The sequence below is a fragment of the Delphinapterus leucas genome, chromosome 2, assembly GCF_059928025.1.
Source record: "Delphinapterus leucas isolate spDelLeu-1000000601 "Yukka" chromosome 2, BTC_Dleu_Yukka2, whole genome shotgun sequence".
Lineage (NCBI taxonomy): Eukaryota > Metazoa > Chordata > Mammalia > Artiodactyla > Monodontidae > Delphinapterus > Delphinapterus leucas.
The window spans coordinates 136,489,565-136,501,734 of NC_143130.1; the positions used below are offsets into that span (position 1 = coordinate 136,489,565).

The 12,170-nt window shown below is 36.7% G+C and overlaps 1 protein-coding gene across 21 annotated transcripts in view; it reads left to right on the top strand.

Moving 5' to 3' along the window:
• KTN1 (kinectin 1) overlaps nucleotides 1-12,170 on the top strand; it is a 118,273-nt gene that overhangs the window by 56,038 nt on the left and 50,065 nt on the right. For 19 of the 21 annotated variants that reach the window (XM_022570492.3, XM_089907738.1, XM_089907737.1 and 16 more), the window contains 7 exons: nucleotides 1,339-1,455; nucleotides 3,932-4,072; nucleotides 6,520-6,626; nucleotides 7,447-7,579; nucleotides 9,210-9,297; nucleotides 10,680-10,846; nucleotides 11,263-11,331. In XM_022570492.3, the coding sequence (XP_022426200.2) occupies nucleotides 1,339-1,455; nucleotides 3,932-4,072; nucleotides 6,520-6,626; nucleotides 7,447-7,579; nucleotides 9,210-9,297; nucleotides 10,680-10,846; nucleotides 11,263-11,331 (822 nt within the window). The remainder of the gene's footprint in view (nucleotides 1-1,338; nucleotides 1,456-3,931; nucleotides 4,073-6,519; nucleotides 6,627-7,446; nucleotides 7,580-9,209; nucleotides 9,298-10,679; nucleotides 10,847-11,262; nucleotides 11,332-12,170) is intronic. The other 2 variants (XM_089907736.1, XM_089907740.1) reach the window with 1 other exon arrangement.

The window sequence follows — 12,170 nt, forward strand, 5'->3', positions numbered from 1 at the left end:
AATTAAGCATAAGTTGGATCTTCCTTGCCTGTTGTCTTTATCTTTCATATTTTTGTCCTAAAAAAAATAAAGCTTTGGTTTATTTCCTCTTATTTTTATTTACTTCTCTCCACCCTGAACTCTATGTCTTCTCCTGTGTTTTCAGCAACATGTCTTTTTCTGTTTGCTACTTCTAATTGGATTGTATTTCTGAGATGGTGTTACTTTTACTTCTACTTTGGGCTTTGCCAGCTTATATTTCATCTCTTTCTGTGGTCTTATCTTTCCTCTGAATTATTTCTTGTGAGCTCTGTTCTTTGCTCTTGTTTTTCTAGAAATTGTTGCTATGTTAGACTTTCGAAAGTCATAGTGATATGTTTTTTTCAATCACAGTTTTTGTCCGTTCTTCACAATCTTTTTATGGTGATTTTTCTCCACTTGGCATTTGGTTTTTCTTACTGCTTTCCTTCCTTTTTTCTCATATCTTACATAGATCTTGTTTTATTTCTTTTTCATTAATACTCCTCTTCCAGTGAGGGGTGTTTCTCTTGGATCATCTCTGTGGCTAGGGATTGATAATGAATGGCTAAGGCGAGCTGTTCTCCTTCGCTATGTGTGAAAATGAGTTCTTTTAGCCTTTCCTTTTTCTCATATAAGAGTTCACTACAGAGGATCTCACTGTAGAGGATCTCTCTTAACTCTTCCTCACTGATTAGCTGTTCTCTTTGAATAAAGTTTACCTGTATGATTTCTTCTTTCCTACTTCTGCTTGCTAAGACCTCCTACCAAGAAAATTCCTACCTTCTATATTTGTGCTTGTTCCTGATGTCAAATGGGGGATTGTTGGTTTTACCTTTCAATATATTCCTCTTAACTTCAGAGAACTATGTACCCATGGCACCTCTGTAGTCTTGGGTATGTTTTGACAAGGTTGTTGAGCATCTGTTTGATCTCCACTGCTTTCGGAAGTCTTTCCTGATATTATGCTTTGACGTTACAGATGTTTGTTTTATTTTGGTTCAGTTTGCATTTCATTTCATACCCCTCTTTTGAACTTTTAGGAGGAGAAGGGAGAGATTACTATCTTGATTTTGTGTTTAAAAATGGAAGTCATAATTCTTTGTAAAAATCTGTTTCTTGATTGATATGTGTCCTGTGTTATGCATCAGAATATGTAATGATACAGTGATTTTTCTGAATGATATTTCACTGACCAGTGTTTGGCAGTTATTCTACTTTATATGTAATAGTGAACTCTGCATTGGCCTAAGAACACTTGATATCAGATAGTTCATCTTCATAATTTTCATTAGCCGATGTTTACTATTAACTAATTTTGTATTGATTTCTCAATTGTAGTCAAATAAAGGAGAGTTGACTGCACTTGTACATCAGCTTCAAGAAAAAGACAAGTTACTTACTGCTCTGAAGGAAGATGCTGCTGCTATGAAGGATCGGTGTAAGCACTTAACCCAGGTGAAGACATTCTTGTATTTAAGGGTTATACTTTCTAAATCAGATACAATGAAGGATTTTAGAAATTGTCCATAATTCCTGATTTATTTGTGCAGTAGATTTATACCACGTGAAAGTAATTTTCTTTTAGAATTTAGGTGGTGGTGATGGGGTCTCACTCTTTCATGTTATTATAGCCTACAGTTGAATTGTGAATTTAAAATAGCAGTACTTATAGGTATACTAATTTCTGAATAATGGAAGCCTGTGGACATTGGGAGTATGTTTCAGTTGGTTCTGACCTAGAATTCTATAGAAGCACAAAACTCAGTGTGATCTTGTTTAAATCCAATTTATGGGACAAATGTGAAACTCTTACATGGGTGGTTTATTCATGAAGGTTTTTGTGATATAATTTTTAATCAGTGAAGTTCTTTAAGTCCCATTTACTTTGAGAGGTTTAAAAAAAAGGCCTTTAAACAAGTGTAAAAGTACAAATTTCCAGTTGTAAAATAAATAGGTCTAGGGGATGTAATGTACAGCATGGTGAATATAGTTATTAATACTGTGTTGTATATTTGAAAGTTGCTACAAGAGTAAATCTTAAAAGTTCTCATAACGAGAAAAAAAGTTTGTAACTGTGTGTGGTGATGATTTAGCAATAAATGCGAGTATTGAATCATTATATTGTATACTTGAAACTAATATATTCTATGTCAGTTATATTTAAAAAAATCATGTAGACTGAGAACATAATTGAAATTCTGTAGTAAATGTGGTCTCGTTTTTCCCGAAGTGCTTGTGTCTCCTTTTAGGTGTTAAATACAGTAGACTGTATGAGGTTTAATTCACTGTCGTTCATGTAGCTACTTGATGACGTTATGAGAATGGCCTCATTTGAATATAAAATCTTTTCTGTGAATTTGAGGTAAATAAAAAAAGTCAGTGGAAAACTTGGTTAGCTTGATTTTTTTTTAATAAATTTATTTTATTTTTGGCTGCATTTGATTAAGATTAATCAAAGTTGTTGCTAAAATAAGTGTTTCCTTAAGATTAGAAACTTTACTGTAGTTTTCTGTAGCTATAGTTTTCTGATTATTTTAAAAATTAAAAAAAGAAACTATTTTGTGTAACTCATTGAGCTGTATACTTAAGATGTGTATACTTTTTTCCTAAATGTATTATGTACATCAGTAAAACAATTTGCAAATGTAAATGAACTCTTACGGGCAAACCGTTAGTTAAATGAAAATCTTAAAGTTTGTCAAACAGTTTCTGAGAGCAGGGAAAATGGACTGATCATACCTGCAGATAACTGTAAGTTGCTTGGCTTTCTTGCACTTTAATAGTTAATATTTATCCTAGGAGTTCACAATACTTGCAACTCAAAATGAAATTACCCTTTTAATGTTTGACTTGGGAAGATAATAAAACTTTCTGAGTTTTACTTTCCCTATTCTGCTATAAACATATCTTATCCTTATCTCTTACCTTAGGATGGAGACTTTATTTCTCGGCTCTTCTTTTTTCTGGGGCCTATTCTGTACCCTAAGAGAGCTGGTACCTGGAAATAATGAAGAATTACCTTGTTTTGCTTTAAAAATGTTCTTTCTTGGGGGCTTCCCTGGTGGCGCAGTGGTTGAGAGTCCGCCTGCCGATGCAGGGGATGCGGGTTCATGCCCCAGTCCAGGAGGATCCCACATGCTGCGGAGTGGCTGGGCCCGTGAGCCATGGCCGCTGGGCCTGCGCGTCCGGAGCCTGTGCTCCGCAACGGGAGAGGCCACAACAGTGAGAGGCCCGAGTACCGCAAAAAAAAAAAAAAACATGTTCTTTCTTATAATCAAGTTAGAATGTAGGATTTTATTCCATGTTCAGGTCTTTAACTCTTAAACCAGAAAGTGCATTTGAAATATGAGTAAACAGAACAGCTAAGTGTTTATGAAGGGAATTGGTGTAAAGAGCAGGTAAGATGCAGAAGACAAATTTTTTTTAAAAAACCTTTGACCTTGCTTTTTAAGCAAGTACTTATTTCACAATTCAAGATTGGGCTTCCCTGGTGGCACAGTGGTTAAGAATCCACCTGCCAATGCAGGGGACAAGGGTTCAAGCCCTGGTCTGGGAAGATCCCACATGCTGCGGAGGAACTAAGTCTCTGCACCACAACTACTGAGCCTGCACTCTAGAGCCCACGAGCCACAACTGCTGAGCCTGTGTGCCACAACTACTGAAGCCTGCGTGCCTAGAGCCTGTGTTCCTCAACAAGAGAAGCCACCGCAGTGAGAAGCCCACGCACTGCAACGAAGAGCAGCCCCCACTTGCTGCAACTAGAGGAAGCCCGCGCGCAGCAACGAAGACTTAACACAGCCAAAAATAAATTTATTTAAAAAAAAAGAATTCATGATTGTGTTACTGATGTTGTTTTCTTCTTAGTAAAGTCTTGTTCTTATTTTTTTAAATAACACGTTTTTCATATTTTTTTTCTGATTTATTCTTCTAGGAAATGATGGCAGAGAAAGAAAGAAGCAATGTGGTTATAGCAAGGATGAAAGATCGGATTGGGACATTAGAAAAGGAACATAATGTGTTTCAAAACAAAATGCATGTCAGTTACCAAGAGACTCAACAGATGCAGATGAAGGTATATTTTCATTCTTTGAATACAAAATTAAATATTTGTATTCATTTAATTAGCAAACTTTTAAGTGCCCTGGGTTGGGCTTTGGTACAAATGGCTAATTAAACTGTCTCCCTGTCCTTAAGTAAGCAACTTTTTGGGAAGGCTGGAAGTTGACAAGTAAATACGCCGTTATAGTAGAGGTAAGCATCAGGTGCTTTGGGATAGTGCAGATGAGAGGTGGGGAAGAGAAGGATTGATAGGGAAGACTTTTTAGAAATGAGAAGCAGACCGTGTTGAATCTTTTGAAACAATTAGGCATTGTCAGGAAAGCAAGTGAACGAATGGGTGCTGGGTATGAGACTTATTACTTGGTGTAATTCCTTCCCATCCCATGAGATGATGGTTTGGTAGGTCTCTTTTGGGGCCCAGGATCGTGCTTTTTAATGAGTGCACTCCATGTGTTTTCAGCATAGGTCGTCTAGTGATAACGGTTTGTGAGAAATACAGTAAAGAGTTGTGGTATTTGGGAATCAGGACTGGAATGAAGAGACCTAGAGAAATAGATGGAGGTCTTGTCTTAAAGGGCCTTATATCCCTGAAGACTGGGGAGCCAAGTGAAGGAGTTTAAGCAACCCAACAGTGTGATTATATTAGTATTTTAAATTATTACTCTGGCATAGTATGGAGTGTGGCAGCAGTGTGGAGAGTGGAACAGGGATAGTTGAAAGGCTTTTGCAGGAATCCAAGTCAGAGAATAAGGACCTTAAGTCAGACATTGATAATGAGGGGATGAGTTTGATAAAAAAGAGATAGTAGATAGGGCTTGATGATGGAGTGGAGAAGAGAGGAAGTGATAATGGTTTTGGCCTAAGTGACCTTCTCTCTCTGGTCCTTATTTTCACCTGTTTTCTTTCAACATTTTAGAAGGTTCAGTGCTTACTGCCTATTTTTACAGTGTTATCCATTTTCATGATTTCGGTTAGGTCTGGACCAGTGATTTTTGTTGTTGTTTTGAAAAACATGGTTTCAGTCTGCTTGTCAAGTGGGCTTCTAACACTCCCTCTAATTGGACTTTGTGGACCAGTGATTTCTTTTTGAAATTGTTTACATTGCTGGCTGATGCTTCAATTTGAAAGTGTTTGTCGTCACCTCAAAATTAACGTATGTCTAAAATCAAACTCTTGTTTCTGGTCAGGTTGTTTTTATTTTCTAATGTTTTGAGGCATTATTATCCTTATGCTTGAATCTTTGACTTCTCTCTCCCTTGCCCAATCTACAATTTGTTCTGAAATCTTAAAGATACTTTATTTCTAGTTATTCTTGCATTCAGGTTTTAGATATGACCCTAGTTTATTATTTCATACTAGCATAATTATAGCACCTTAATAGGTCTCTCATTTCCTTTCTAATGTGTAATTAGTACCAGATTTTTATTTGCAAAATATTACTTTGATCACATTGGTAGTTTGCTGAAAAATTTACTGCTATTGAAGTTCCAGTTTTTTCTGTGGAAATACCACTAATAGCGATAAAGAAGTGAATGAATCTCCTCTCAGGTTCTTACTGCATCCACTACTTTGATGCTCTAATTTGGCTCAATCCTCCATCTTCCCAGGCCCCAGCCATTTGAAATATTCTTTCCCATTAACCAGGTTATTGAAGAACTGATTTTCCTGGCCTTGTGTGATCTTTTTTCTTCTTAATTCTGACTTACTATTCATTTGAAAATTAGTGGGATACATGTAGCAACATCTTTTATTGAAGGTTAAGGGTGTTGAAGTGATTCTTTTTTTCAACTTGATTGCTTATAGAGGCCAGGATATAGATTACATATGATAAGTTCTCTGAAAAGTAGAAACATAGACTTGATTTTCTTAATTGAATAGGTTTACTAAAAATTATTATTTCACATACTAAATTGAGGTTGTGGGGATATAAGATTCAGTGTTCTTTGTCTTTTGATTCTGTAACTCTGAAATAAAAAACAAGAAGCCAGATATTTTAGCAAGTAGATTTTTGTGTAGTGAATTTGCCATCTATTTGGCTATGGCTCAATTTGTAACTTAATGTAAATGTTTTGAACATGTTTTCAGTTTTTAAAGTTTTGATTACTAAAATCTTTCATTAAAATATTGCTAACACAAAATTGACATATTAATTCTATGTGAGTCTATTGTGTAGGAAAGAGTTCTAAAACATCTTTTAGTTCTAAAACAGCATCTCAGTGTATTTATTTTGCCTATGATAGCAGCTGGCATCTACTTGCATTCTTGAATGCTGTGGCAGCTTATGTTTACTTTGTATTCGTCACTATCAGAATTTATCCTTTAAATTTGTTTATATTTATTTGAAAAGGATATCCAGACTTCATTCTGTTGATGCTTTTTACATTCTCATAATAAATTTTCTTCGAAGTTAGCTTTGGCAATCATTGTTTTCTAAATCTTATGTGTGTAAAATTATTTTAGTTCCAGCAAGTTCGTGAGCAGATGGAGGCAGAGATAGCTCATTTGAAGCAGGAAAATGGCATACTGAGAGATGCTGTCAGCAACACTACCAACCAGCTAGAAAGCAAGTATGTTTGCAAATGCTTTACTTTTAATAGAATGGCAGAGTATTTTCATTGAATGATAGAGTATTTTCTTCAGTCACCAAAATGGTGTTTGATAATAATTAGTTAGACTTTTGGTTTTTACACTTGTTTCTAAAATGAATTTTCTAAAACTATCCTCTTGCTTTTGAAGAACCTCTTCAGCTAAACTGTATGATGAACACTAGTGCCACCAGTGGAACAGTTTATAAATTTATGAGGCTGAATTTACAAGTTTTAAACCTTCTATTCCGTTTAACAGTAGTTCTCAAACTTCATTATTCTGAAGAACATCTGGCATGTTAGCTAAAAATCATATTCTTGAGTCTTACCCTTATAAGATTATGATTTATTGGCTCTGAGATGTGGAATCCTGGAATCTGCATGTTAAGACACATTCCTTGTGATAGTGATTTAGTTAGTTGGCTGTGGGCTGTACTTTGACAAACAGTCCAAGAGAAGACCAGTAGCATGCTTACATAGAATAAATATTCTGACTGGTTGATTTTAATAGATTTTCAGAACATTGATTTGAGGGTGACACTGTTGATTCGTGCTCATGGTGTGTGGTCATCTGTTTTTCTTGATTATTTTATAGTAATTTTAGTATTTGTGTTATTGTCCTCAGAATGATTCAGATTACACTCAAACAAACTTCATTATTAGTAGTCACTTATAGCATTCATTTTCATTTAGCTATAAGTGGAATTACTAACTCAGCATAACTCATATAAAATATATTTTGTTTACTCTTTATATGTGTTTTGTAGTAATGGAAGGTTCCTAATCCAGTTACTGTTTTCAGGCAGTCTGCTGAACTAAATAAACTGCGCCAGGATTATGCTAGGTTGGTGAATGAGCTGACTGAGAAAACAGGAAAGCTGCAGCAAGAGGAAGTCCAAAAGAAGAATGCTGAGCAGGCAGTTACTCAGTTGAAGGTGATATATTCCTACCTTTATCATTTCATAAATAATGTAGGTATTCAATTCAATGACATTAAAGTGTATATAGCTTTGAGAAGTGTAGTTTGAGGCTTAATGGGACTTGTAGTTTTAGTGCTCTGCCTATATAGAAACGTGTACACTAATGAAAGGATTGAATATAGGCTTGAGTTTGCAGTTAAAGACTTTTTGAAGATACGAAAATTGAAATTAGCTGACTGACAGGCAGGCACAGTAGAATTTCATCTTATATATATGGAGGTTAGGGTCTATATGTGTAAGGCAAAAATCAAATTTTTGATAGGTAGTTAAAATCACCTTCAACATTGCTTATCCATAACTTGGATTTCTCAGTAAGTTTAGTAGAGCCTGTTTTTATTCCGGCATTGGAATAGATGATTTTCCTTTCCTTTAGCACGAGACGAAGTAGTGCTCCAGTTGCTTTCACTTGAGCCATAGTGGGAAAAAATCACACATTGTTTCTTTAGACACCAGAATGGCACTTGCTGTCATGAGATGCTTATACTAGGAAGACACGCATGGGGTTGCTCAGGCTGACTGAGAGAGAGGAGTGGACTCATTTCTCTGGCACTTTTTTTTTTTTTTTTTCGCGGTACGCGGGCCTCTCACTGTTGTGGCCTCTCCTGCTGTGGAGCACAGGCTTCTGACACGCAGGCTCAGCGGCCATGGCTCACAGGCCCAGCCGCTCCACGGCATGTGGGATCTTCCTGGACCGGGGCACGAACCCGTGTCCCCTGCATCGGCAGGCAGACTCTCAACCACTGTGCCACCAGGGAAGCCCTCTCTGGCACTTTTTAGCCTGTGTACATTGAGTAGAGTGACAAGTAGAATTGTCTGTTCCTCCTTTTACTGGGGAGAGGATTTATTGAACGTATAGTTCAATTTCTGTAAGTTAAATGTATCTGACAGACTCCTACCTAGGTCATTGATACAATCAATATAGTTTAATACCAGTTCTAGAGTAGTAGGGGTTAAAAGGGCTTTGAGAATAATTGAATGCAGAAAATAGCATAATTTTTGTTTTCTTGAAGTTTTCATGGGTCCCTGTGGGAGAGTGATATAGTTGTCCTTTCTTTCAGTAAATATTTGTCTTGCTGGTGTGTTTGCTGGTAGCATTTATAAATATGGAAGTTTGTGCTCTATGGATATGGATAAGTAGATAAATGACATTAAATATTATAGTCATAATTGAAGTGTTGTGCTATACCTAAAAATAAGAATTTTAGGTGCCCACTGAAATTTAGCAATAAAGATACTATCCTTTTGAAAGCCTGTCAGCTGAGGGAAGATCAGTGGAAAGCTGATCAGAGCAAAGTGGATCAGGTATATCCATAGTAGTAGCTATATTGATCCACCAGCACAAATACTGAGTTTCTGAAATAATCTCCAATCTGTAAATCCTGTGTATTGGAGGGTAGAATTGCAGTGGCTGATAATATCTGTGCATATTATCAGGCTGAGCACATCTGCCTATCTTATTAAAATGTAGGAGACTAGTGATTAGTTGTTGGAATAAGCAGTTTTATGTCACAACAGTAAAGATAGAGGATGCTTTTTTTCCGTTAAATTGGAATCCTGTATTTGTGCTGACTTATCCTTTCTCCAGGTTCAACTGCAAGAAGCTGAGAGAAGGTGGGAAGAAGTCCAGAGCTATATCAGGAAGAGAACAGCAGAGCATGAAGCAGCTCAGCAAGGTAAGGGGAAGTGGTATTCATTTAAATTTAGTATGTAATTCTGGGTAAAATTTCCTCCCCTCTCCATATGTGAAGACAGTGTAAATTGGCATTTTGGTTATAGGTCAATAAAAATAGCTTTTACACTTTCATAGTACTTTTATTTCTTTAACATTTCTTAGGGTTTTAAAAATAAGCTCTCTAGTTTTGTCTGAGGCATTAAATTATAGTCAATAAATAGGGTAATGGGAACCTGTGCATGTTCCCTTTCTGTAGTTATTCCCTCTGGTTCCTTGATCAGTTCTTCATTTTTTTTTTTTTCTAAGAAGGACTCATTCCTATATTGTGAAGAGAAAAACAGCAAGAGCATTACCATTCCAAGTAGTTGACTTAATTTTTTTTGGCTGCGTTGGGTCTTTGTTGCTGCACACGGGCTTTCTCTAGTTGCAGCAAGCGGGGCTACTCTTCATTGCGGTGCGCGAGCTTCTCATTGTGGTGGCTTCTCTTGTTGCGGAACACGGGCTCTAGGCGTGCGGGCTTCCGTAGTTGCAGCATGCGGGCTCAGTAGTTGTGGTGCTTGGGCCCTAGAGTGCATGGGCTTCAGTAGTTGCAGCGTGTGGGCTCTAGGGCGCGCGGGCTTCAGTAGCTGTGGTGCGTGGGCTCAATAGTTGTGGCATACGGGCTTAGTCGCTCCACGGCATGTGGGATCTTCCCAGACCAGGGATCGAACCCGTGTCCCCGGCGTTGGCAGGCGGATTCTTAACCACTGCGCCACCAGGGAAGTCCCCAAGTAGTTGACTTAAAACTGCCTACTTAAATGCTAACTTTCACTACTTATTCTTAATTCGATGAATTCATTTAGGAAATAATGGAGGTTGTATTAGTGTGTTTTATCTATGTTTCCACTACTCCCCTTCCTCCCATGAAAATGGTGGAGAGCTAGTAAAATATAGTTCCAAACACAAGGCTAGATCATACAGAGTTTTGGCTCTTTAGACCTTTGGTTTCCTCTGATTTTTTTCACTAAATAACTTACTAAAGCATCTTTGGGGAAATAAAGAATGCTTGCGAGAAATGATATAAGAGTTTTAAACATCCATGTACCATTCATTTAACACATTTATTGATTATGTATTTTGTGCCAAGCCTTGGTTACAGCTCTGGGTATAGGGAAAAGGCAATCTCTGATCTCAAAAAGCTCACTCTCTGGGAGAGGAAGTGAATTAGTACAGTGTGGCAGGTGCTGTGAAAAAGGTAAGCATAGACTGCTCAAGGGAGCCATATGCAGGAAGCAGAGGAGAGATTCAAGGAGAGTATTCTAGAGGAGGCAGTGCCTACACTAACGACGAGTAGCAGTAACCAGGCCAAGGAAGAGACCTTTATAAAATGCAATGTTTTGTTAGATTTACAGAGTAAATTTGTGGCCAAAGAAAATGAAGTACAGAGTCTGCATAGTAAGCTTACAGATACCTTGGTATCAAAACAACAGTTGGAGCAAAGGCTAATGCAGTTAATGGAATCGGAGCAAAAAAGGGTGAACAAAGAAGAGTCTCTACAAATGCAAGTTCAGGTATCTAATTTTCCCTCTTTAAAAAAAATAAAGACGGGCAGTGGTTGGATGTGTCTTGTGTAGAAGACAGAGGGTAGCCTATCTTATCCTAATTCTGGAGTGCGGATGAATAATTCTAATTTAATCTTCAAGCAGTTGTCACAATATGATCTGAATATGTGCTGAAAGATGCCTTTACCCACAGCCTTATGCTTTTTTGCATTAGATTAGGAACAGTACAATGTATTCTTAATTTCTGCTTTGTAAATCAGCTCTCAGAATAGAATGCCTAATCATTGTTTAAAATGACGCCTTTTGGAATCTAAGAGTGCCTTTTTAAAGGTAAACAGATGTACCTGTAACTCATTTTGTTCATATACATTGGTATATTTAACAGAACACTTTTCCCTCTCCTTTTTGGTTGCTCTTTATGAAAGGATATTTTGGAGCAGAATGAGGCTTTAAAAGCTCAAATTCAACAATTCCATTCCCAGATAGCAGCCCAGGTAATGGTGCTTTCTTATTGCTTGTCATTACTAATGGCTTCCTAGCTGTGTAAATAATCTGAGTGCCTGTTGAGTGCTGCGTACTGGATTAGTAGTTGGGTGACTAGTCAGTGAATCAACTGGATGATCCTAAGTGCTAAGCACTCTGATAATTACGTATAGTGCTGTAAGAAAACACTATGGAAGAAATCCAAATCTAATGGGAAGGTGGGTTAGAGAGTTTTTAACTTTAGGAGGAAAAAAATGTTGATTACCATCCTGTCAGAAAACAGGTGTCAAGAATCATAGTTTATGTTTTAGAAGTATTCACTAAATATTGACTAGCCATAAGGGAAAACTTTGTATACCCTCAGGTGTTAGCAGTATGTTAACCATAGCTCTCAGGTTATATATGCCAAAGAATCATTTTTAAATTTATAATTCAGTATAGTTTGAGTGTGAAACCTTCCAGAGTTTTCAGGTGGTATTGTAAAACCTGTTAATCTTTGGCATCATTCTTATGTAACATGATAAATAGGTAGATAGATAGATATAGATATATAGCCTTTAGAATATAAATAATATAACATTAAGAAGAGAAGAAACTTGCAAGTACTTAGCTTGTTTCCATAATATACATACTGTGAATTTGTTTCAGTTCTTCAACTTTAAACTTCTAAAAGTTGTTTGTAGGAAAAGTAATAGCTTAGAATAGAAGTCATTTTCTGTGCAAAAAGTGGTTTTAACATTAAAAAGTTGTTTGTAACGTTCAGGCAAGTTGAAAATCCCAAAACTTTGAGGTTGCGACCATTTTTTTCTTTTCTAATTGTTTTCTTTGTAGAAACTATAGTCTAAAATTA